This window comes from Arachis hypogaea, chromosome 5, assembly GCF_003086295.3.
Source record: "Arachis hypogaea cultivar Tifrunner chromosome 5, arahy.Tifrunner.gnm2.J5K5, whole genome shotgun sequence".
In the NCBI taxonomy this organism is placed as follows: Eukaryota; Viridiplantae; Streptophyta; class Magnoliopsida; order Fabales; family Fabaceae; genus Arachis; species Arachis hypogaea.
In genome coordinates, this window is record NC_092040.1 from 35,124,438 (window position 1) to 35,151,911 (window position 27,474).

The 27,474-nt window shown below is 36.7% G+C and overlaps 1 protein-coding gene across 8 annotated transcripts; it reads right to left on the reverse strand.

The window, feature by feature from the left end:
• Positions 1 to 10,490: 10,490 nt before the first annotated feature.
• LOC112801185 (uncharacterized) lies at positions 10,491 to 23,328 on the reverse strand. 8 transcript variants are annotated; one of them, XR_011881994.1, is made up of 14 exons: positions 22,742 to 23,273; positions 21,772 to 22,437; positions 21,010 to 21,216; positions 20,591 to 20,902; positions 19,710 to 19,831; positions 18,408 to 19,550; positions 17,337 to 17,478; positions 17,048 to 17,204; positions 16,522 to 16,685; positions 15,887 to 15,972; positions 15,525 to 15,590; positions 14,865 to 14,926; positions 11,907 to 12,066; positions 10,491 to 11,297 (listed from the first exon to the last, which is right to left on the reverse strand). XR_011881994.1 is itself a non-coding variant. In XM_025843772.3 (14 exons), the coding sequence occupies exons 1-14, from the start codon at positions 22,898 to 22,900 to the stop codon at positions 11,133 to 11,135; spliced, it is 3,648 nt and encodes a 1,215-aa protein (XP_025699557.1). In that variant the 5' UTR covers positions 22,901 to 23,328; the 3' UTR covers positions 10,491 to 11,132. The 8 variants fall into 8 exon arrangements, 3 of the variants coding, with proteins under 3 accessions (XP_025699557.1, XP_072093182.1, XP_029154147.1); XR_003201781.3 differs by having other exon boundaries at positions 17,048 to 17,207; XR_011881992.1 differs by having other exon boundaries at positions 15,525 to 15,774; positions 17,048 to 17,207.
• Positions 23,329 to 27,474: the final 4,146 nt, after the last annotated feature.

Consider the following 27,474-nt stretch of genomic DNA (forward strand, 5'->3'; position numbering starts at 1 on the left):
AACCGGAAAGCTTAGCTGGCAGCGTCGTTGACACCTGGGACTCACAGAAACGACGTCGTTTTGGCTGTGGCGCCAAAATGACATGAAACGATGTCGTTTCACGCTCACTACGTCCCTCCCTCAACGTTTCCATAACGTTTTGTCTCCCTCCTCTCTACACACAAAACAAACACAACATAGAGTGTGGTTTCTTCTTCTCCCTCCGTCAATTTCCAATGGCGCATGTGCTCCTCCATTAACCGGACCGATTTCAGTGGAAGACGTTGGCTTTGGAGCATCGCTGCTTTCCTCTCCTTCATACACAAAGTTGGGCAGCATTGTTTCTCTGAAAAAGGTAAGCCAAAAATGGAAAAAAAATGTGGTTCCTCTGTTTTTTGATGTTGTTGTTCATCTAATATTCACAAAGTTCAGGCCTTTTTTTCGATTGTAATTGGTGGGTATGAACGCCTCTGTTCTTTTCTCTGTGTTAGGGTTTGATCACTACTGGCTTTCGTAGTGGTTTGGCCAAGCAAAATTGTAGAGTAGGAGTGTTTCTTGTGTTTTGATGATATGAAAACGTGTTCTCTATGTGTTAGGGTTTACTGCTCTTAGTGGAGGAGTTTCCAAACTGTTAATGTGTTTGAGGAGAATGACTCTGATCAATGTATTTGTTTAACAGAGTTTGCATGACCACAGTAGAAGTAAAGATTTTTAGGGAGTTGAAATTTTTTGTAACTCTGATAATGGATTATGAACTTGACTGATTAGTGAGAGTGATGATGAAAATTGTAGAAGAGAAAATTCATGAATGGTTTTAAATGATGATAAGCCATTATCTGAAGTTTAGCTGAAATGTGCTTCTGTTCTTTATGTGCTTCATTTAACTATTTTTCTCTTGGAATACACAATTATGATACTGGTTAGCTTTTCATAGAAGACTTTTGGAAACTTTTTTTTTTTGCCAAAAAGTTTCCAATGACTACACTTTTTCTAATAGAAAAAAAGGTCCTAATGTATATTATTACTATTTTTGAATGTCTTGAAGGCGTGAGGAAGCATTGTCTATATTCAAGAGGAGACTCTTAGGTGCCTTGCTGGAGTTTTCTGCTCAAGAATTGCAGGTTCAGGTACATTGGTTTTTGTTAATGATCTTCTTTTCAAACATTTTATTTATGGCATATAGGCACAATTGTATCCTTTTGTCTTTTTTCTGATTCTATTTTCCTCATCAATCATTTTGGTTTCGAATGTCCATACTTATCCAAAAATAAATAGCTTCACTCATAGTTAAGCACACCTAGTTAGTGTTTGAAAATGGTTCCTGTGATACAAATATAGTCAGCACTTATATAATATCAGCTCCATTATCATATATCTCTAGAGTTCTATTAAAAATGTCAAAAATACTCTGATAAATTGATAATAAGCTATGAGTTAGCCTCATATGATCGCATGACTTAAAGCTAGCACCTCCATTAGGAAAGAACCTGGTGAAAGCATGAGAGTCCATTTTAACTATGTAAAACTAAGTAAACATTTATCACTAATACTAGAATATGTGGCGATTGGCACTTTCAATACTCATAATTTTCACCTTACAATTTTCAGTCGAATTTTTTAAACCAAAAAATTTATTCCACAATAATTAGAAATTAGGTCAATAATAGTAGTTGATTGTCTTTAATGACCAAGGTTAACTTTTTGAACTTTGATGTAGCAGGGTTTGAATTGCCTTGTTAATTTATATCAATTCTACACTTGTACCTATCTGGTTTAGAATTTTGCAACCTCCATATCAAGTTGGGCATTGTATCATTCCTAAGTCATCCCTCTTATTGTGGTTTTTTAGCTAAAAATGGTGAGTTTAAGTATATAGTTTCAACATAGAAACCACTAAAAATATGCAAAAGTAATCATAAAATTAGTGTATGAATTTTTCTTTTTGATTTCCATTTCTGGAAGCATGCCGCTTTATACACCAATATATGCAAAAGTAATCATAAAATTAGTGTATGCCATTTTATAATAATATACATTATTCTATTCTATGAGTAGTGTTAGGAGTGGTTGGTTTATCTTGTGTGTGTGTGCTCTTTTGTGTGTCATAGTTGTTGTAGTTTAAAGTGTAATTATTGTGATTTGATAAAATCATGTGATTCGTAGACATTATCCAAAGAATGGATAATGAATTAAAGGTTTTTGTTTTTTGTTTTTTGGTTTTGGGTTGAGTTTGTACAGACTATCTAAAAAAAATTAATTTTGTAAATATTGGCTGCTAAGTCTTTGGAATATTTTTCTGAAATTCCACGGGTTTGTTCAGATAGATTCTACAAATAATTTCTTATCAAAATAATTATTCTACTTTGGCAACTGCCTAGGTTTTGGCAACCCTTTTCTTAATAAAGTAATGCTACAATTGTGCATCCATTCTAATGGTTATGGCATCTAAAATATTATTTTGCTGCCCCCGTTATTTTTGGTTTTGGTTTTATATATTTTTTCAGTGTAGTTAGCCAAGTGTGAGCCTGAATAACAAGGCTAACTGAACTGAGATTTGGAAAACTTTTTTCTTTTTATATATATTTTTAATACATCTTGTTTAAGGCATATCTATTAGTATTTTAAATTTAAACATTAAAATATGAATTGTAAATTTTATGTCTTTTAGAAATAAAAAACATGAAAAGCACAACATAATAATAGGTGTTGGAACAAAGACAAAAATTGTATTATTCATTATCCATTCTTTGGGTGTGATCAATTAATTTTTTTTTTGTAAATATTGGCAGATGGGTGATCCGTTAATTACGATTATATTTCACCATGGAGGGTCGTTTATCACAGAGGCCGATGGAAGTATGTCTTACAACGGTGGAGAGACTTGTGAGTTGCCGGATATTGATACAGACACGCTGGATGTATTCTTCGTCCGAGACTATCACAAGAAAATTGGGTATGACAAGGTTAGCCAAAGTTGGTGGCTGGTGCCTAATCGGCCTATGCAAACTGGTTTAAGAGCAATAGCAGATGATAATGAGCTGATGGAGATGTGTTACCTGGCTCAGCAGAACAAGGGGGTTATTCATGTGTACTACGAACATGGAGTATCTGAGCCTGTGTATATTGAGGAAGCAGAACCAGTGGTTTCTGGCAAGGAGCTGATGCTGATACCAACCATTATCCCCACCCCAAAACTCACCACCAATGCCACAGTTGAACCAATTCCCAGCACAACACCATGCAATCCAACTTCTGAACCAAAGAATACTACTGAATCCACAAAACCAATGGAGCCACATACCTCATTGGCTGCTAGTAACCGAAACAAAGCAGGAAAAATTTCCCCCCAACCCACTGCAAGTCTTGGACCTAAGCCCAATCCACCACCAAAAAGAATGGCCCAACCCAGTAAAAGCAAGCCCAAAATCCCACCAAAAAAATGCTCCAACCCACAACAATTCCGAAATCTTGGTCCAAAGGAAAAGAAACAAAGAAGACTAAAACAAAGAGAGGCTGTAAGAATGTAAAAATAGCAGCAACAGCATGTGGAAGGAGGCCACTGACAAGAGCTGCTGCTACTGGAAATATTGCAAGAACAACTGGTAAAGAAAAACAGCCCAAGACAGCCTTTGTTGCTTTGTCTAGTTCAGAGGGATCCTCAGACAGCCATGACAGTGACGATAGTGCAGAGGATGAAGCATATAGGCCTGGTGGTGATGAAGTGTCCAGTGAAGAAGACTTGCCTCCGGATAGGTCAGCAGTAAAGAGTAATGTGAAATTGAGAAGTAAGCCAGGAAAGAAACTTATAAAAGGAAAGAAGTCTGTTATGGTTGAAGATGATGGTCCTATTTGTGCAGACTCAGATTCTGAGGATGATGAAATCATTTTTGGACCGATTCCTAAGTTTGGATCATCAGTTGCTCCTTATCATGATGTGCAGGATGATCCTTATAATGACTCTGATGATGGAGACTCATGGCACTCGGAAGAAATGAAGACTCCTCCAAACTCTGAGGATGAGTTGGAGGAAGTTGATTCAGATGATGTATTCCCTGCATTTAGAGAAGGAGGGAGGTTTGGAGAGCTTAGGCTAGAGGTTGGAATGACTTTCACTACAAAAATGGAGTTCAAAGAGGCTGTGCGTGAATATTGCATACAAGAGGGTAGAAGGATTTGGTTTAAGAAGAATGATAACGTGAGGATGAGAGCTGTGTGTAAGGATGCGAGTTGTGGCTGGCTTGTGTATGCCTCTAACAATACTGAGAACAACTGCTGGCAGATCAAGACATTCATGGATGACCACACCTGTGCAAGAGAGACCAAAAACAGACTAGCTAATAGGAAGTGGCTAGCCTGCAAATTGGTGAAAAAACTAAGAAAATATCCGAATCTGAGACACTCTGAGGCTGCACAATATTTTAAGACTAAATGTGATCTGGAACTAAACAAGTCTTCACTAACCAGGGCCTTAGGAGATGCTAGATCTGTTGTGTACGGTGATGCAGCTGCCCAATATGGCATGGTGAGAGATTATGGGCTGACACTACTAAAGAGCAATCCAGGATCCACTGTCACAGTTGGGGTTATTGGTGCATGAAATTGTGATTCATTCTTTTCTAACTCGAAACAATCCCCGGTAAGGGCTCCAAAAACTTGGTGCTCAATATCACGGTGTCTAAAATTCAATTCACAACTTCGCACAACTAACCAGCAAGTGTACTGGGTCGTCCAAGTAATAAACCTTACGTGAGTAAGGGTCGATTCCACAGAGATTGTTGGTATGAAGCAAGCTATGGTCACCTTGTAGATCTCAGTTAGGCAGATTAAATTGGTTCATGGGTTTTCGAAAATAGAAATAAGAAAATAAATAATAAAAGGGATAAGAATACTTATGCAGATTCATTGGTAGGAATTTCAGATAAGCATATGGAGGTACTGTATGGCTCAAGGACGCCTGCTCTCCCACTGCTTCAACTCAATCCTTCTTACTCCTTTCCATGGCAAGCTGTATGTAGGGCATCACCGTTGTCAATGGCTACATCCCATCCTCTCAGTGAAAACGTTCCTATGCTCTGTCACAGCACGGCTAATCATCTGTCGGTTCTCAATCAGGTTGGAATAGAATCCCTTGATTCTTTTGCGCTTGTCATCACGCCCAGCCTTCAGGAGTTTGAAGCTCGTCACAGTCATTCAATCATAGAGTCCTACTCAGAATACCACAGACAAGGTTTAGACCTTCCGGATCCTCATGAATGCCGCCATCTATCTAACTTATACCACGAAGATTCTGTTGGGGAATCTAAGAGATACACATTCAAGCTCTTGTTGCATGTAGAACGGAAGTGGTTGTCAATCACGTGCGTTCATAAGTGAGAATGATAATGAGGGTTACTTATCATCACATTCATCATGTTCTTGGGTACGAATGAATATCTTGGAATAAGAATAAAAGAGAATTGAATAAAAGACAATGGAATTGCATTAATACTTGAGGTACAGCAGAGCTCCACACCCTTAATCTATGGTGTGCAGAAACTCCACCGTTGAAAATACATAAGTAAAAGGTTCAGGCATGGCCGAATGGCCAGCCCCCATGTGGTCACAAGACCGAATGATCAAAGACCTCTAATACAATAGATAAATGTTCTATTTATAATAAACTAGCTCCTAGGGTTTACATGAGTAAGTAATTGATGCATAAATCCACTTCCGGGGCCCACTTGGTGTATGTTTGGGCTGAGCTTGATTAATCCACGAGCTGAGGCTTCTCTTGGAGTTGAACTCCAAGTTATGACGTGTTTTGGGCGTTCAACTCCGGATCATGACGTTTTTCTGGCGTTTAACTCCAGACAGCAGCATGTACTTGGCGTTCAACGCCAAGTTACATCGTCAATTTCCGAATAAAGTATGGACTATTATATATTTCTGGAAAGCTCTGGATGTCTACTTTCTAACGCCGTTAAGATCGTGCCATTTGAAGTTCTGTAGCTCCAGAAAATCTATTTTGAGTGCAGGGAGGTCAGAATCCAACAACATCAGCAGTCCTTTTGTCAGCCTTTTTCAGAGTTTTGCTCAAGTCCCTCAATTTCAGCCAGAATTTACCTAAAATCACAGAAAAACACACAAACTCATAGTAAAGTCCAGAAATGTGAATTTAACATAAAAACTAGTGAAAACATCCCTAAAAGTAGCTCAAACTTACTAAAAACTACCTAAAAACAATGCCAAAAAGCGTATAAATTATCCGCTCATCAGTTATACCTCAGCCCAACCCTGATGATGATCCAATTTTCGAGAAGATGTATGTCTGTTTGGAGGGATGTAAAAAAGGATTTCTGGCTGGTTGCAGACCCCTCATAGGCTTGGATGGGGCTTTTCTGAAGACCCGGCATGGTGGTCAGATATTGTCTGCAATTGGCCAAGACGCAAACAATCATATATATGTTATTGCCTATGCAATTGTCCCTGTTGAGAACACTAAAAACTGGAGATGGTTCTTGGAATTACTCCATCAAGACCTAGGAGATTATAAGAAGAACAAGCTCTGTTTTATCTCAGATATGCAGAAGGTATGCAATATTTATAGGTTGTCACTTAAAATGATGTTTACACACTGGGCTGCTGATTATATATGCTGAATTAATCTATTGTGACTTAAAATGATGTTTATACACTGGTTGTGACTTAATACTTCTTAGTCATAACAAGTCACTTGTTGTTACTTATTATTTACCTATTGGGTTTGTTTCAACATGATGATAATAACACATGGCTACTGTCTATAGTTGCTGAATTAATCTATTGTGACTTATTTATACAGTGGTTGTGACTTAAGAATTCTAAGTTATTTAGTGTCAACCTATCTATTGTAGTTATCTATCTGATGTTAATACACTGGGCTGCTGTCTATATATGCAGAATTAACCCTGGACTGATTATATGCTGCATAATGTTCTGTCAATCTGTTGTTACTCATTTATCCTGTTCTACATAATGTTCTGTAATAGTGCTGTGTAGGGACTAGTTTGATGTCACTTACATAAGTGTAGGGACTAGTTTGATGTCACTTGAACAAGTCTAGGGACTATTTTGATGTCACTTATATAACTGTAGGGACAGATTTGCTGCCCGATAACAACTATCTGACCCCTTCTTTGGTATCTGAAACAGGGCCTTATAAATGCAGTTAAGGAGGTTTTTCCAGATGTGCATCACAGATTCTGTGTTTGGCATCTGTGGAAGAACTTCAACAAGCAATGGAAGGATCTCCAGCTTAGAGGGCTACTTTGGGATTGTGCAAGGTGTACTAGCCAAGATGGCTTCCTTGATATCATCAAAAAGATTGAAAGGGTAAATAAGAAAGCCTGGGAGTATTTGAACAAGTGGCCTAGAGACTCTTGGAGCCGGGCATTCTTCAGTAATGCACCTAAAATAGATAACATCTGCAACAATGCCTGTGAAGTCTTCAACTCCAGGATCAAAGATGCTAGAGCTAAGCCTATTATCACACTCTTGGAAGAAGTCAGAATGTATGCAATGAGATCGATAGCTAGGAATAAGGTGAAGCTGAATTCGAACACTGGAGTTCTACCTCCTATACAACGCAGCAGGTTAGAAAAGATACGGAAGGAATCAAAAAATTGGGTCCCGATGTGGTCTGGTGATGCAGATTATGAGAAGTTCGAAGTACATGGCTGGCCGACCAACATGGTTGTGGACTTGGGAAAGAGGCTCTGCACTTGTGGTTTCTGGCAATTGAGTAGTACTGTTTTTTAAATTCATTGTCTTAGTCTTATTATCATTATCAACCTTTGTTGTAGGCTTACTGTTGTTGTCTTCGTTGTTGTGTGAATGTTGTTTAGGGATGCCATGTGTGCATGCGTGTGCTGCACTGGCAAGGGCTGGTAAGAGACCGGAGGACTACTGTCACCAGTGGTTGACCATGGAAGCATATAACAACACATATGCCTTTCATATCAATCCGATTCCAGGTCAAGCACTATGGGAAAAGTCACCATATAACAGACCACAAGCACCAAAATTTAGAAACAAGCCCGGACCACTCAAGAAAAAAAAGAAGAAAAGATGCTGATGAGGAGCCAAGTGGGAGTAAGAAGTTAAAGACAAAGATGAAAAGAATATATAAAAAAGGTCGATGTCATTGTTGTGGTGAAGCAGAACACACGAGAAGGAACTGTCCAAAGAGGGCTGCTGCCGAAGAGGCTGTTGCAGCTGCAGAAGCTGCTGCTGCAGAGGCTGCCGCTGCACAACCCACTGCTGCTAATGGTGGTGAAGGTCAGGCCAACTCTGCTGCCCCTGTCCCAGAAGCCCCAACCGAAATCAATCTTGACCAAAGTCAACCACCCTCGGAAGCAACTGATGACTCTCAACAGGTTCACGAGCTTATATGATTTTAAATTTATCATACTCACATTCTTACCTAGTTTACTAACTATGTTATATTTCTTGGCTGATAGGTTCTACCCTCACCTGTTAGGCCGCCAAAGCTCCCTTTAAAAAGAAAGTTAGCCAAGGGTTGTGAAAAACCAGCTTCAGGAAGTAGCAATCCACCAGTAACCACCCCACCTGCTGCTACCCCTCCAGGAAGTAGTCATACATCAAGGAATCCCCCACCTAACCCTATGCAAGGTGCAACACAGGGAACTGCTACAAGGCTTGCAAATTTCATGAAGTTTGTGCCCAATCCTGGATTCAAGGCACCCAGACACACAAAATGAAGATTAGAATGATTATGTTTACGGAAAGCAGGCTGTTTTTTTGTATCTATTTTGCTGATGTTGTTTACAATGCCTAAAAACATTGTCCCAGTGTTGGAGATTTTAGGGAAAGCAGGCTGTTTTTTTCTGTTTTTTTGTATCTATTTTGCTGATGTTGTTTACAATGCCTAAAACATTGTCCCAGTGTTGGGGATTTTAGGGAAAGCAGGCTATTTTTTTGTATCTATTTTGCCAGTGTTTTGGCTTTATAATGCCTTTTTTGAATCAAACATTACCAATATGAATATGAATTATTAATTATGATTTTATTCAATTGAGTTTCTCAGCCTTTTCTTTATATATTATCATCTGTTACAAATCTAAGACTAGTTCAAGTGCTGTCCATTTCTATTTCATTGAAAAGAAGTCCAGGAACAGAAGTATGCATATAATCAAACACCTTAATTTTCATTTCTTTCAAACAAAAGGATAGGAACAACTACATGAACAAGGAATGCATATAACATGCATGTCATTTGTTTTTTGCTAGACATAGTTGACCCTGCTCTTTATCCAGCTTTAATACAAGAACACCAATTACAATCAGCAACATGAACACAAATATCAAAATTCTCCCCATTTTTAGAACCCTAAATTCAGCTTCTAATTTACCAAATTTCCAAGCCATCTTCATCTTCCATTCTTCATCATCAACTGAATGTCTTGTTCTATCATCACATGGCATGGCATCTTCCAAAACTTTATCAACCCACAAAAACAATCCACACCATTTCTTCCCAACGGTCTGCACATCAAAGAAAATTCAATCAGCAAAATTTATATCCTCCAATACAGCATCAACAACAACAACACTTACATTGTAGTTTGGGCAACCCAGGAACGGTCTCCCTGGATTAGAATCCGTCCCTGACCACCGGAGCACCGGTCTCGACCCGCAGGCACACCATTCTGGCAAACGAGCTTCTCTGTTTCTGTTCATTCTCCTCATGATGCTTCCAAATGATCGTGGGTTGTTCGAGCTCCCAGCTGCATTGCTCGTGGTAGCCATAATCGGCGGGTTTCAGAGAGGGAGAAGAGAAGAACACAGCACCAACGAGAAGAGAGCAGAGTGAACAATGTGGCCTTCAAATTTGGGGATTAGGGTTTTAACTAACCCTGAGGGACCAAATTGAGTCGGAAGAGTTTACTCTGCCACATCAGCTAGCCGTTGTGAGTCCCACGTGTCACCAACGCTGCCAGCTAAGCTTTCCAGTTGCGCCACGTGTACTGAAATTGCCGGAAGGACAACTTTGAGTCCCGGAGTGCAAGTTCGGGGATGACTCTGAGGAACTTTTAAGTTCATGGACTACTTTGAGGCTCGAGTGCAACTTCAGAGACTATATTGAGGCTTATCTCATAAGAATTTGGTACGTTTAGTTGGATACTGTGCACAAGGTGCTAAGAGGTAAAATGTTGTATCCACATGACTTGTATTATTTTCTTTTGTTGTAATAATGTCTTTTCTGATTCAAATGTAAATGGTATGTCACTTTTGCTGACCACTCAGGATGCTTGTTTATGAATACGTTGACAATGGAAATTTGGAGCAGTGGCTACATGGTGATGTAGCTGCTAAGGGTAAAACCTCGTCTATTTCTACCCTTACTCAGGAATCATTTTAAAATTAAATTTTAAATTTTAGTATTTTACATATGTCAAATGCAGAATAAATTGCACTCTTCATGCGGAAAAGAGATCCTCTGAGTAAGATTCGGGCTTCCTTACCGTCGATAATGAAAAAGGAATTTTAAAAATAAATAAATTAATAAGCACACACTCTACCATCATCGCCTAATATTCTAATATATTTTTAGTTGGATCTCTCTCTCTTTCTCTCTCTCTCTCTAGTCATTGTTTGTCAAGCATTCAAAACAAGCAAAATATAAGAACGGTCGAGTCATCATCTGCTGAAACATGATGGTCGGTTTTGGGGTTATCAGCTATGGAAATCGTTGCAACAAAATCAAAGTACTTGAAATTGTAGCAATAACTAAGATGGCCAAAGATGTCTTGTGCCTTGTCTTGGTCGCTTTCATTCTTGGTTCCTCAGTGCCTTTGCAGTCCTTCAGTGCCTCCTTTGCTTGTCATCCAATGCATAGTATCATCAAATCCAACGAAATCCTCACAGTTCAGTTGTACTGCCGTGCTGTCTGCAAATTCATCTGGAGACATGCGTCTTCGTTGCCTTCATTATCAGTCTAGGCACTTACCAATTACCATATATCCATTCCAGATATCCATATCAATTGTATCTTGGAAATGCTGAGAGGATTTTGAAAACACCCAGCCACACAGAGGGCAAAAACTCTTTGGGCTAGCTTCTACTCCTCGGTTGATAGTACATAGCCATCAATTCATCGAAACTGCTGACGAACTTCAGATTCCATACTGCCCCATTTCATTGATGACATGTGAATAATATTTATTATAATCGAGAGATTCCCAGAAATGACGCCCAAATTTCCCATGTTTAGGTTCCTTAATATACCAATTGTGCAATTCTTTTAGGCTTCTATCGAACTTCTGCTTTATGGAAAGCACCTGCAAAATAAATTCAGCCAGACAAGTCAACATGTTGTTTACTAGGACCAACCATTTCAGAAGGCGGCTAAGATTTTCCACATTGGATGTTCCATTTCCTCATATGCTATCTACAGCATGGAACAGGGCCATTGAGTATTCTGATGGCCTTGGATCTCACCAGTACTGAGAACATCATCAAGGCCCCTTTGGACTAAAGAGACATGTACACTTGCTGACTGCATGTGCTGCTAAAACCCTTATGTTTATAGAAAGTTAAGCTGGATCAGCTATGCTGAGAGCAACCTGGGTACTTTAAATCCAGGAAGACACTCCAAAACTATTTAATCATCCATGCTTACCATTTTCTGCATGTAAAAAATAATAAAAATTGATGGCTCCCAGAAAATATGAACAAAAATATTTATACCAATTGGTCAAACTAACTTCCCCAAGCCACGCTAAATCCATTAACAATATTGAGTTGAAGTGATCTACTTGGTTGCCTATTAAGCTGAGAGGACGAAAAGGAAGATTAGTGGGTGTAATTTGTAGGAGAAAACTATCACTCAAATTATCAGACCTGCAATGTGTTGTGAGGTTGAAGATGTATATTCATGCGCAGATTACCTGAGGTATATTGATTTTGGAAAGTTTGCCCGATAAATTTTCCCAACTGCTTCCAGTCCTCCAAACACCAACTGTAAGACAAGATCGGAAATCAAGTGCACATTGCAAAATGCTTTCAATAATGCCGCCTACTGCCCTTGTATCATCAGAGAGGAAACATCTGAAATGAATATACCCATTAATACACAAATCGCCGAATATTAGAATCCATCAATCAGATGTCACATACATTACTAAATAGAGTAATACAAAAACAAAAACAGAGCCTCATCCTACTAAGCAAGGATGACCACACAAATCAAATGACATCAATATGCTCTGTCATGGATCATGCCTAAACTAAATACATAAGCATGACATACTAACTTCGATACCTTACTCTAAATCTACTAGTTTGGATCCATGAGAAAACATTAGTTTCCCCATTTACATATGGATGGAACTCGTGCCTATCTCATCTCCCGTTTGCCCATTCCTGTCCCACAATCCTTCGGGTGCGACCCTTTTAACTCCATAACATAGATTCTCACCCTTGTGACCCCTATCCATTTTCCAGGACAGGCAGCCCCTAAAACAACAAAAGACCCTTAATCATTTACTTTTTGAGACATATTGGTCCTTACCCAAAATGACATCGTTTTGAGGGACTAGATAGTCCTTTCTTTTCACCCAAAATGATGTTGTTTTGGGTGAAAAAGAACCTACGTGTTGTGTCTCACAAAGTGAATGGTTACGGGTAAGAGACTGCTCTGTCATTTTTATTTTGTTAGGGGCTCTATGTCTTTTAGGAAAATGGACAAGGTTGAGTTGAGTATTTACTCTAGAAACAATTTAAAACTACAGGCAACGATTCAAACATATTCAATAAAATTATAAGGACCAACAATAATGTAAGCTAAAATAATTTATTGGAACATATACAATTCATCATGGTTGAGATATTTCAAGAAATAAATACATCAACCCATCTCAAAATATAAAAGGTGCAAATGTGAGGATTGTATAACATTTTAATTTATTTAGGGAAAGCACCAGCAAAAAATATAGTTATCCTGCGAGTTTCCAAGTGTAAGTAATTATGGAGACAGACATGAAGCTTTAAGACTTTTTCCTATAGAAAAATAAGTTTTATTGACAAGGATAGTTTTTATTAAAAAAAGAACTATATGCAGAAGTTGCTCTCCCATCAGACTGAAGTACATAAACGCAGTTATCAATCTAGTTTACAAGATGGGTATGGCCATGCAACCACACATCCAGATCCACCAACCAGTAGAGATTGCATGTTGCACCAATATAAGCATCGCTGTCTTCCAGAGATGGTATTAAAGGGGAGAATTTCTAAAGAAGAAAAGGATTTAGAGACAGAATTCATACTTCAATATACAACCTTAAGTAATCACAATTACTAAAAACACTAGCTCTAAATTGTCAATAAGAGTAAATCACCATTTCTGACCATCAAAGATGTGAGCGCTGACAAAACTAACCATAACAGATTAAAACTTAGTATCCACAAAAGATTAGATCTGCTTGACAAAACTAACAAAAACGTTCATCACAGGTTAATTTTGTTGAAAATACCATTATTACCCTTCACTCTTTTTCCTTTCCCATTTCCTTTCTACCTCTTCCTCTTCTGAAATCAAAATTCTCTCCCTGAACATCATACACCCACCAATCTTGATCTAATTGGATGCAAGAGTTGAACCATTTGGATGTGTATTAACAATATTACCTTCCAATTTAGACTTAACCATAGATGCATCCATTGAGAAATTAGTCATCTTGCCAGCAGGGGAAATTACAAATTCACTATATGGAAATTTAGAATATTGAACCACTAAATTTATAACAACTATCACTCCTAACAATGAAATTAACCTCGTGGTTCCAGAGACATGGGAATTTGAATCTCAAATTCATCTTTTAAATTGCAAAAATGCAAAAAAGTACCAAGAATTAACTGGAAGCTATGAACCGAAACTGAAGCTTCGTTGAATAGTGATCAATTAACATCTTTGTGCTAAAAATTTCCATGGCCAGGTTCAGGTTTGTGGAAACATAGTTTTGATGATTGCCACCTATCATCCAAATGCAACTATTAATGAGTTAGCTTCCTCACCTCTGGAGATGTCAGAAGATGGAATTGAAGCAAACCCATTGAGATTAACCACCGAAAGTTAATAACGTTGGATCTTCACCGCTATCTTCAGCAACAACTCATAGTAAGGTCTCTTTGGTACTGCAGCCATCAAAGCCGACGATGAGGAAAATGGAGCCTCGCCATGTTGTTGTTCCATCAACGCGGCCGTAGTTATGTTTCGCTTCGTACTCGTCTAAAAAAAAGAAGATTTATGATAAAAAAAAGGGATACATTGGCTGGATCTAGCCATTATCGAATACATCATCGGCGGAAACTGGCGAAATCATGGGATAGGAAAACTGAAGCTGAACTATTCCTCTTCCTCCTACTCCAATTCCTCTTCCTCTTGTTCTTCGTTTTCTTGTTCTTGTTCTAACTCTTCGTTTTTAGCTTTCTCATAGTTGTAGATTCTAAGCTTCACTGCGAAATTATTTTGATTAAGTGTAATTTCAGATTTGAAAATTTTAGGGTTTGTGTATGTTGGGTGATGATGGATATTGCGTTGGTGCTGTTAGTGATGATAATGGCAGCGATTCTTAGAGAATTTTAGAAGAGGAAGAGATAGAAGAAAAAGAAAGGGGAAAGGAAAAAGAGTATGGGGTAATAAAGGCATTTTAAACAAAATTAACCTATGATTAAGGTTTTTGTTAGTTTTGTCAACCACATCTAATCTTTCATGGATACTAAGTTAATTTTAGTCTGTTATGGTTAGTTTTGTCGACGCTCACATCTTTGATAGTCAAAAATGGCGATTTACTCTTATCAATAATAATCCCCAGTAACTGGGAAGCAACAAATAGATGTAAACTCACATGCATAATGAATCAGCAAGATATTCCATATGCACTGACTCAAGATCCATCATATCTTTCACCTACATCAATAGGAATATCCAAAGCATTTTATATAATAACTGAATTATAATGCTATACAGATCATATTTTGTTTAACCCAAAAAGACATGAAATTGACATTTCAGTGAAATAGAAGAAAATATATAACTGTCCTAGTATCATGAGTTCGTCTTGCAAGTAGAGATAAAACAAATTCCCAAGAAGTTGGGTTGTTTGGTTCTTCACAGATCGTACTTATGAAGTTGAAGTTGCAGTTTCAGTATTTTCTTTGGTGTCTTTTAATACTACTTACTTCTGTTTCCATGGTCATTATATAGAAAAGAAAATTTTTATCAGAATGAAAGGAGGATAAGATATAATTATAACCCTAAACAGATAATACAGAAGAAAAAAAAATGTAGCACAGCCCACTCTCGTGCGTTCTTAAAAATGCAATTCCATTGAAGCAATTATTGCAATTAAAGTAGGCACTGAACTCAAAATGCTCTAGCAATGAAACAAATAAAGACCAAAGATAACTAACCTAACTGAGTTGGTCACTCTTTCACCCTTATTTCTATATCAACGCACAATTAATAACAACTAGATAAATATATAATCAAATGCAGCAATTCAAACCTTATGCTGAAGGGAATGAAGCAACTTGCACCATGACACATGAGATAATTGTGATTCTACATACTGCTGCAAAGTAGATACAAAATGGTTGATCTGATGCCTGTCAGTTAGAGTAGAGCAAAGGATGCTTAGAATAACAAATATGCTTTTAAAAGTTAGTCCTCGAAATATAGAATTTATTCAAGAAACTATTTAAAGTAATGCTCATTAACTTCCCCTTAATAGACAATGGAAAAACATTTGCAAACTGCTGAATTTCAAATATTTTCCATGTCAAAAAACAGGTTAGTGTCGCCATCCAGACCACATGGCCCAAACATTCAGCATATCCTTGAAAAGATAGCAAGACGCTTGAGGAATACCTCATCATGGTCAATATATTAAGATGTTGTGTCTCATCATGGTGTAGTTCAGAATTTAGATCCTTCTCAGTTGTATGCACCAAATCCTGTTCATCAAACCCTTAGTAGTCAACATTACTGATAGCTCATGCATAGAATTTGTTGCATTGCCGTTACTATCAACCAACCATACATGTATTATCAATTGATTCATTGAAGGTATAATATTGGTACCAATTGTTTGTAATTTATACATGGAAGCTTCTACATGTGAGATTTCCATTAAAATCTTATAGACATTAAATTCACAATGATATTTGTAGAAGACAATACAAAAAATGGTGGTGCATAATAATGAGCTACAATACATCAAAATACAACAAGAAAGGTTTATCCCGTTAGGTGGAATTGGATACATGGAACAAACAACACTACTGTATCCAATCATGAATCATGTTTGCAGTTGGCTCGTCTATGCTCATGAGGGTAGATGCGACCTTAACAAGTGCTTTATAGAAGAACAAACTTTAATTTCTACTCTAAATAACCTTAAGAAGTGCCGTAACAAGACCCTAATAACATGGATAATAATTATCCAAAAACGGAATAAGCTAAAGGGGAGACAAAAAAAAACATAAAATTTCATCAAACCACACCTTTAATGAGCGCCATACATCAGTCAATGAGAAAATGGCAAGCTTCACTTGTATCAAAAAGTTGAATATATCAGCATATAATTTAGATGCAGCAGGTGTCAAAACAATACTGAGCGGCCAATCCACGCGGTAACCTAGTCCTAAGAAATCGAAAGAGCGTACCCCTGACATTATTTGAAAATTCATTATCAGATATTATACTTTCAGGTACCAACATCCACAAAGAAGAGGTTTAAAGAAAAAAATCAAATAACACTATAGTGTTCTAACACAATAAATAAATTGATAGAGTAAAAGGACTTCTGCTAGCAATTTAAAATTATTATGGCCCGCATAGCTGGTCATTGTAATAATGATTCTCTGTGGGGAAAAAAATTATATATATATATATAGCCATTCCCGGACCTTGCGTTAACACGAGATGTTTGTGCACTAAGCTGTCCTTTTTCTTTAGGAAAAGCAACAATTGGATACCAATTACCAACTGGTGAAATCACCTTTCTATAGTATAGTAGTATGGATGTACCTATAGCAGAATTGGAAAGAGGTAATTTTCCATGTCCTTTCATGTACACAAACAACCTATCTTTATTAGGGTCTTGTTCACAAGAAGACTTCTGAATGGCCAACTCAAGTAGACCTTGAATTTCTGAGAGTCTCTCATTTGCTTCTGTAACAGACCACTTCTGTGATTTCAAGTAAAACAAAGAATATAAAAAGCAAATGAATGAGTAAATTTGCATCATTATAAACTATAAGCAGGTCATAGCCAAAGATTTTGCAAGTCATCGTGTAAATCAGGATCTGGGAATTACATGATGCCAAAGAGATAAGATGAACAAATCTGCCCAGTCTGCTAACTCCATAAAATGATATCGGCGCAGTGCCAAAAGATGCTCTTGCAACTCAAATACTTCCTCAAGCACGTTGATGGTTAGTCTGCTAACATACTTGTATCTGATATCTTTAAAGAAAAGCAACATTGGAGTAAAACACATTTCTTAGATGGAGCAGAAATCTATATGGCATTGATTGATCAATGCCACCTGCCTTACCTAAAAGGATAAGCTCTTAATTTAGTGAAGGTCTAGAGTGCAGTAGTAGATTACTGCTCATACAGAATACACAGTTAGTAACAACTGTCACTGACATATCCATAACTGATTGAGTAATGTAAAGACCCTAACTATGTCCCCCTATATAAATCTCACGTACTCTCTATCGTTCTCAGAATAACAATGACTATTTCAGAATCACTCACTCTATATTCTCTGAATTCTAGTAGGCCTGGCTGTTATTACTGCAGAATACTATCATTTTTAAGCACCATCAAATTCAAAAATGTCTAAATCAATTAATACTATTTACAGCTTTTCCTTATGGACTTTTAGCTTCTGGATCATGTAAGCGTGCAATGTAGTTCCGCAGTTCCTATCACCAAAATAGTCCCTGATAGAACTGGTTCAGATCATCATAGAATGTTCATTCAAGAGTGTTTTCTTCTTTTTTTTTTTTTTTTTCTTTTCCAATGTGACCAGCAAACATAGAATACAGAGCGATATTCCAGAGACTAACTACCGTATTCTTTTCATCAGCAATCCCTAGACTGATTTTCACTCCACCATTTCACTTGTGTTTATCGCAACTCCTAACTAATGAAAGGCCCAGCTGCAGCTCTATAAAAAGCCCCTTAAACATCCTTGCATTCCAGTTGTTAGGCACATACCGATTTCATCAGAAAAACAAGCCAATTCAGAATTATTGCTGAATCAGACCTTCATGAAACATATGCAGAGGAAAAGACTACTAAAAGAAGAAATATAAGAAACTTTAGATAAACCAATCAATAAGTTAACCATAATTAATGAACACAAAGATAAGGATACTGAAGCATGATTTCCTGCAGTAAGCATTTGTCAAGTATAATATCAAGTGGTATCTCAAAGGCTGATGAAAAACTGTGACTGCGAGTAGCACCACAATTCTTAGTATCACTAAAACTATGTAGCAATCTTTCCCAAGTGCTCCCTCCACATACAACTGCATCTTGCTTATGGTCCATCAAGTCCAATGAAGCATCAAAATTTTGTTTGGGGATATCAGCCAGCCCATCTTCTGTACCAATTCCCATTTCACCATATTTAGTATTCTTGTTACCATAATTGGCTGCACTACCATTCAATGGAATTGAAGATGCACTTGTAGCTCTAGAACCGATGAATAACTTGTCCATATAAACCTTACATGGGTCCTCCACTGTCGAAAAGTTTACATACGGGAAAGGACGTTCATGGTTGGCTTTGAATCTTTCTCCACTCCCATCCATCCAGTGAAGCAACTCATTTCTTGTTAACATTGGATTCATACTAAGGAGATTAGGAATATTATACTTATGACCAACTTTTTGCAGTTGTAAAGTATACAAATTTGAAGTAAATGAATTATTATCAGGTTGAGCCTCACTTGTGGCTGTCCAAATAAAATTATCCTTAATGGATAAAACATCATGGCATGATATGGAGTATCCCAGGGATCCTGGTTGCTTTTCAGTTATCTTTCGCACAATTGATTCATCATCATCAACTGAGTTATTCAATAAGTTCCCCATTTCTGAATAACTGTCAGTCATAGTGTATCTATACTGAATACTGAATACACAAGGGAACTGTGAATTCCCTGAATTTAGAGGATTAGACATGTTATTTGATATCACTCCCTCATGGGAAGACTTTAGCAAATGATCACTGGCATCTGTATTATCACAAATTCCATGTGAATCACTCCCTGGCTTCTCATGATGACAACAATCCTGTATTGAACTATTCAAGGTAGTACCCTTCAAGAAACTTAAAGCAGATAACTGATTTTGTCCCCCAACTATGAGACAAGGCCAGTCATGATGCTGATCAGAATCCAATTGCTCTTCAGAGCCATTTAAGGACAAACTCTCAGATGAACTGTACATATCATCCAACAAAGATAATTCGTGAAGTCTTCTTGAGGAATCAGAGTCCATACTATCAGCATCCCTGAGAATTTTATACAAAATCAATTAAGTAATTACAAAGGGAAGTGCAGATTTAGGACAAAAAACAAAATGCCAAATAGCAGATGAGACAAAACATGGCACTTATTGAATGTATCTACATGCTCACAAAAATTTGGGAGAGAGGAGACTGGGAGATTACATGTTTGAACTTCTTTTATCTGCTGTTGAACGGACAATAGATTCATCTTCTTCCATGACCTGTTCTAGTTTGTCAAGATCTCCTCCAACATTATCAAAAGATACTGAAGCATGTGTAGCTACCTTCAAAAAGAAATCAAGGAGAAAACATGGAAAGAAATAAGAACCAGCTCGTAAATGGGAAAACAGTCCTTTTTTGGGTTTCCGTATCAATTTTAGTCCCTAGTGGACCATATCTTATGCTTTCACTGCCCCTTAAGTGGCCCATCCCAAAATCTTAATTTTGACGAAAGTAAAAAGATGAGAAATATCATTGGCAGCAGCTGATTATGATGACACAAGTTTACTCCATATAAGATTGTTCATTGCTACATCATAAACTATCGCAAAAGAAACATCCCTTCAAAGAATAGGGGAAATTTGCATTTGTTGGCACTTCAAATTTCAAACATTGTATTAACAAGTAACAGTTAATATAACAATTATAGCACAATATCACTTCTATTTCAGTTCTAGGCTTAACACCATCAAGATGGCAAGAATCATGGTTGCATGAATATTAAAGAAATACAGAGAAAATGACATTATGACAACACAAATTTGAGAAATAAATATATTTCAACTATATCTACTATATCAAAATATTGTTTGACATTCAAAACTAACCATATTGTTACCTAAATAATTGTACTAAAAAAAAATAAAATGTCCACATCTGGTACAAAAAGTCAATAAAGTTGGCTCAGATATTTTCTGCAGTTCCACATGTTTAAATACGCTAGCCTAGTAATCCCTTTCTTTTCTCCGAATACAAAAATAACTGAACGTAAATAAAAGTGACAAGTGCACATACACAAGGATCAAAATTTTCAGTACGATTACCCGTTGGTATCTGATTTCTAAGCTGCTGAGTAGGCTATCAATTTTTTCATTCATCCTTTCAAAATAGTTTTCCCTTGCAATCACCATAACATCTATAACATCTCTGCTGAAAGTCAACGGAGAAGAATAAGATGTAATACTACTAGCAAAGCCACTCCAGCAAGGAAGAAAGTCTTCAGAACTATGTTCTCCAGAAGTAACATGTACACAAAGTTCAACCAATTTTAACAATACTTGCAGCTGCTGACCAGCTCTAACAAGTGGAACCAGGAAGTCTTTAAGAAATTCAGGAATGGAAACATCATCTCTCACCTGATGTTAGGGAGTCCCACCATAAGAATCAAAATAACAAGGATAAACAAAGTTATGATGCAAAAAAAAAAAAAAACTGTCGATAGCTCAGCAAAGGCAGGAATTACTCTGATATGTGTTGATGGAACGTCCATAGAATTGCTAGATTTAAGATGAGACTTAGGAGGTGAACACTCCATGTTTTCTACAATAAACTCCTTATATGGGTCATGGATTTCTGCTTTGAAAATCCACGATCTTATGAACCCACAATATGGTTCACATGATTGAAGAAAGAGAAACTTGAGAAGTGTACAATGAGCAGTATCAGCAACCTAAATTTCATAGAGGTGTATATCAATATAAAGAAAATTCAGAAATGTAGAAAAGAATGTATATAGGCAATATGCTTTAATTCACAATACAGCATGTGCAATGCTTTTTTCTGAAAGTAGGTAGTTATCCACAAGGCCACAAAGGAATAATCCCCAAACCCCCTTCCCCCTTACTTTTTGCATTCGCTAGAAGGTGACATATGAAAGTGAGTAGCAATCTATTAAGCACAGTAACACCATTTCCGGGCCATGCCCATGTGTCAAAGACATTCTCATGTTCGTTAAATCCACATTTTTTAATCCCCGGAACCAAAATAGAGCAAAAGCCATAATCCAGATATAAAATGATGCATAAAAATATGATACAATGGCAGAAGCTTAGAGAACAAATTATCCCTATATCTTGATTTATCTTTAAAGTTGGGTCTATTTTGTGAACAATTTTACAACTATGCTAATAACTCTCGCCAATCATGATCTGTAAGAATTTTACACCCTAGAATAATAGTAGAATAAAACGAGATGGATCATACGTTGATATTCACGTACACTGACCTGTAACTGTGCATACAAAAATGTCAATAGATCTCCTCCTCTGTAGTAGTGACGAAACTCAGCCATAGCTTCAGTAATCACCTCCTCCAGAGAAATTTCTGAAAAGCGAAGGACCCACTTTTGTAGGTTGCATATGCTTGCAAGGGCTTCAACCCAAGTTCTTAATTCTTTAGTATGCAAGTAAAACTCAAGCAGCGTAATTTCAGAATGCACTACACTCTTCAAACATCCGGATGCAGGGAAATCAACATCAACATCAACATCCTTTGATGAATATCTTAAAGCTATAGATGCATGAACCGTGTCCAATCCACAAAGGTACCCTTCCAAGACCTTTCCCACAGCAACTGCAAAGGCTTGATTAACAAGACTATAAGGAGGGAACTCTTGATCATTTTGACTTTGAAAACTGTCCTGTAGATTCATAATTGTAAAATAACCTACAAATTCACGGACAAGAATAACTAGAGAGCTGGTGGACCCTATAGATGTAAGCAAGTTTCCCAAAGATCGAGTGCTGGAAGCCCGATTCCAAAGACTGGAAATGTGGTGGAAGGTCCTGTCAGCTGGATCAGAACAAAATAAGGCAGAGAGTTGTTGGATGCTGAGAACAGATGATTTTACACCTTGCAAAGCATTTGTCGCCAGCCTCACAAGACTTGATTCCTGAGGCCAAAATAGTAGAGGCAAATCACTCCATGTACTGAGTAGTGCTAGGTAACCAACTTTTTTCGGCCAACATCAGCCAACTTTTTAAAAATTACTTTTGTTTATCTTAAATTCTAGACCTAAATCATAAACATTTAACCTTATATCCTAAATTATAAATCTATACACTAAAGTTAGCTAATGTTTGCTAACTAAAAGATGATTCCCTATACTTCCTCCAAGTGTATGTACTAACCCATTCGAAATGCATAGAAGGAAAACGTGGTTGTTTTGTTGGGATTGTGAATGCAAGAATACTTACAGAGAGAGCGGAGAGGGTTTGATCTGAGACGGAGGAAGAAGGAAACGAGGGGCGGAGTCCACTTTCAGAGGGTATGGATTCCCATGTGCTTGGTGGAACCCATGGATCTTGCACCCTCAAATTCTGCAACAAAGATGCAAATCTCGCATCCACACCCATTGGGCACTGTCAATTGAGTGCTCTCACTAACCTTTTCAGCGTTAGTCACTTCTTGCGGAGGCGGCAACGCCGCAACGGACGAGGCTGAGGACGAAGGACGCCGAGCCGGTTCGATTCTGAGTTACCAGGAAGCACACTGCTCGGCGAATGAAGAAGGGAAGCAAGTGACACTCTTGGTGGTGCTTAGTATTTAGAGCAAAAGTAAAGTGATTTGAAAAGTAACGTGAATTTAAAATTGAACTGATGAGTGATGACTTGATGGTTATGGTATAATATATGAACAACAAAAAAGGAAAAAGAATGGGTGGGATAAACAAATAACTAGATGAGCCGATGGCATGCGGTATGAAATAAATATTGTGCAACAAAACATGTTTGGAAAAATTAGTGTAAAGGAGATATTAACGAAGAAAAGAAAAATGTTAATTGATGGCTAATTTTTTTTATATTGGTTAAATACATGTGGAATACATTAATATTGGAAGATTAGGTGTTTTTTTTATATGGTGTTTTATTCAAATCAGACGGTCCGATTTGTTAGAAGAAAAAAATAAACTACAAATCGGAGGGTCCGATTTGCTTGAAGAAGAAAATAAACACCAAATTGGAGGGTCTGATTTATATTTTTTATTTTTTTTAATTTGTTAAAATGAAAATCGAACGGTCCGATTTTAACATTAAAATTTTTTTTATTTCTGAAATTACAAATCGGACCGTCTGATTAGAATTTTTAACTTTTTTTATTTTTTTCCAAACTCAAAACGGAGGGTCCGTTTTCTATATATGAAAAACATCTTTCTTTTCCACAGTGTTGTATTACTACATTCTCTTCTCCATATCAAAAATAAAAAGCGCTTAATTGATCAGTAATATGTTGGTTAAATTTATCCGCATTCAAATGTAATTTTATTACTTCGTGTTGCATTGATCTTAAGTTATTAATCAAATTATTATAATTCAAATTAATTTTAAAAAAATAATTTAAAATTATAATTTCACTTTTATCACATACATGACACGAATAATTATACTTATTAACCACTTATTTAACTCGAATCAGATAGATATTTAATTAAAATCAAATTATAATAAAATTATAAGTAAGGATGGAAAATCACATACTCGTGTAAATTCATAAATGTACAAAAGTTAAAATTGCAAGTTGTAACACAATCTCAAATACAAAAGTTAATATCAAAATTTATCATTGATTATCAAAATTCAGTAAATTTTCTTCATTGAAATGATGATAGCAACAACAGGTAACTCAACAACATGGCAGCAGAAAATAATATAGCATAGCAACAACAATATGCAGACAACAAACAAAATAGCAACTTAATCACACAACATAGCAGCAACAACTCAAGAATAGCAAATTAGAAAAAATGTTATAATATAATGTTCCACAAAACAAGAAATAATCAGACTTTATGTGGCTAAATCACTTAGAAACAAAACAAAAAAAAATTAAATTCTTTTATCAACACTCAACATGGTAATAATCCACCTAATTCGGAATTGACCTGACAATAAACGACACCTTTTTTAGTAATCAAGTGTGCACTTAGTGAAAGGTAATAACTAACGAGAAAATCACTAAAAAATAGAGCGAGCAGCACTATCTAATTTAGTAATTAATCTATTTAACAGATTTAATACAACAAAATAATTAAGATTAATGAGGTCTAGAGTCTAGTCTTAGACTAAGAACCAACCCCTTTGTGGTATGTATCAATATTTCCAAATTTAAAGTCAAGCCATTCGATATATTGAGCACCACTATTTGTTGGTATTTTTGCCATTAAATCGCCACATTATTAGTTGAGTGGTGTACCAGAACAAGGCCAACATTCCAATTACAGAGCATCATCTCATGGATCTTGCTAATGATATCGGCAACCTTAGCATGTTCTGGAGTTCCCTACTTCCTGGATTAAGAAGCAGGCATCTAAATAAATCTTGATCTCGGTTGTGAATCCTGTTGGTTCAATTGAACAAGCAATGCCTCTTTTTGACGTGAATTCGAATCAAACTTGGAATTTCTTTTACCATCCCTTTGAAAATTCCTGATAATTTTTTTCACAATTCTCATCAGCAATCATGTTAATTGAGCTAGTGTTGTCACCATCCTTCAAGTGTGGAGGTTATCCACGTTTCTTGCACACATCTACCAAATGTCTACTCTTTCCATAGTAAGTGCAAAATCTTAAACTCCTTTCCTGTTTAACATATCCGTCTTTGCATCATTAAAATCTCCTAAGTTTCTATTGACTAACAAGATTTCTATTTTCTCCCATTTCAGCTTGCTCATCTATCTTTCTTGTCGTAAAAGTAAAGAGAATGTTCTATTTACTTTGGGCAATGGCTTCATCAGCATCAGTTGTGATTGGGCAATAGAGAATTGTTTACTCAAATCTCGAAGAAACCATACAACACAAGCATATTCTTTGTACCTTCTCATCACATTCAGTTCACACTTACAATCTTCTTCATGCATGACACAATAAGGAATTGGTTGAATGTTATCTATCTATTTCTCCTAAATTCCTTTCTATTTGGTGTAATATGAGATTATCATTGAATCTCCTTGCCTCGTTACAAGCAACTCCTAATTTTCGGCGATTTTGACAGCATCTCCTTGGCAATACCTATGACTCAATGAGAGATTGATCCACATTATGCTTTGTATCATCTCTGAACTGAATGAGAGATTGATCCAAGAAACTACACAATTATTACATCGCTGTCATGCTTTGAACAGAGAATCACTCTTCTCTGGCTTCTTGATTGAACCATCCACAAATTTCACCGTATTCTTCAACTTCAACGCACGCCATATTGCTTTCTCCCAAATATGATAGTAGTTTGCTTCAAGAACGGTTGAGATCAACGCAATTCCAAGATTTTATCCCGACGAAGAAAATATGGACTCGTTGGATCCAAGATTGGACTTTTTCGAGCTTTGGAATAATTCATTTGCATGAGATTGACCTAACTGAGCAGATTTGCGAGTCTGAACTTTGATTGAAGGAATGAAGATGAGTTTTCCTCCATGGATTCGAATCTTTCAAGATTTTGGATTTGTTCAATGCTCGTTCTGTCAATGCACCTATAAATTCTTCAACTTTTCTTCCACACTCACCGCACTGTGTGGAAAGGGGTGAGTTCATAAGAGTGAAGAGCTGGTTCTTGATTAGATGCAGTTGAAGGAGTGTGACTGTGTGAGAGTAAGAGAAACGACCAGGCTTTTCTGGTTCATTTTCTCGATTGATAAGCAAGTGGGACTTACAATAACAAAACACACTCTCTAGAGTGATCTAACTGAGTATATATAGTGCTTTGTTATTATGCACTCTCATTACACGTGATAAATTTCTCTCAACTACTTGATATGTAACTAACTTAGTGACTCCTTACGGGTTAATTTTGCCTACTAGCTATATTACGGAACTATCTCTATTGGCAACTAACACCTTAGTTATGTAATACATGCTATACTAAGATTAAAGTCTAAAAGGAATATTTTAAATTCTTTTAAAATTAAATTGCTTTTTTAGGATTACTCCTAAATTGATAGGGTTGAAATATTTTTATTGTAAAAAATTTAATGATCAAAATCATAAACTTATGACATTTATAAAAAAAAATGTGTTTTTAAACAACACATGAAAAATAGACGACGAAATTCATAAATTTAAAAAATATTGAAATTTTGATTTTTACAAAACAAGAGGTGAGAAAAGCTAGTTCATTGAATAATTTAGTTAACAACATTTAATTTTAGATATTAAAATGTGTACTTAGTGCAAAGTCAATAATTAATTTGATTCACACGCCCTAATGACATGCTAAATAATAGATGAACAAATTGTATTGTAATTTTGTAAGACACTAAGATATTTTTTTTTTTGAAAGAAGAGCTCAACAATAAGAGAAGCATAGAGGACAACACCATAGGAATAACAACAAATTAAGAGGAGCAAGCAAAACAAATAAAGCAAATATAGATCTCCATTTGTTATCTTTGCCATTGCCATCAACAACAGAAGGAATCTGCATCTAGCCACTCCTTGTAGCTCAGAAATGACATGTTGATAATCTTCTTAACTCCTTTTCCTTTATTGTGAAAAATCCTCCAGTTTCGTTCCAACCATACGTTCCAAATTATCGCGCAAAAGCACACCATCCATCTCTTACACTCCTCTTTTCAATTTGAGATCTCAGTCCAATTTTAAAAGTGCTCCTTTACCGTATCCGGATAAACCCATTGCATACCAACATATGATATCCAAGCACACCATACCTGTCAAGAAAAACTACAGCCAAGAAACAAGTGATGGCCACATTCAACAACATTGTTACATAAAATACATAAAGTATCTTTTTGGTAAATAACTCCAAACCGACTCGGTCTCTCCTTCGTATTTACCCTACCAGTCAGGCAAACCTGACAAACAGCTCCACTCTAAGTGGGACAAGACCTTTCCAAAAATACTCCTAGTAAACATGTAGCTTGATATATCTTCTGGGATCATTTCCACACTAATATTATGACACATAACACTATTATG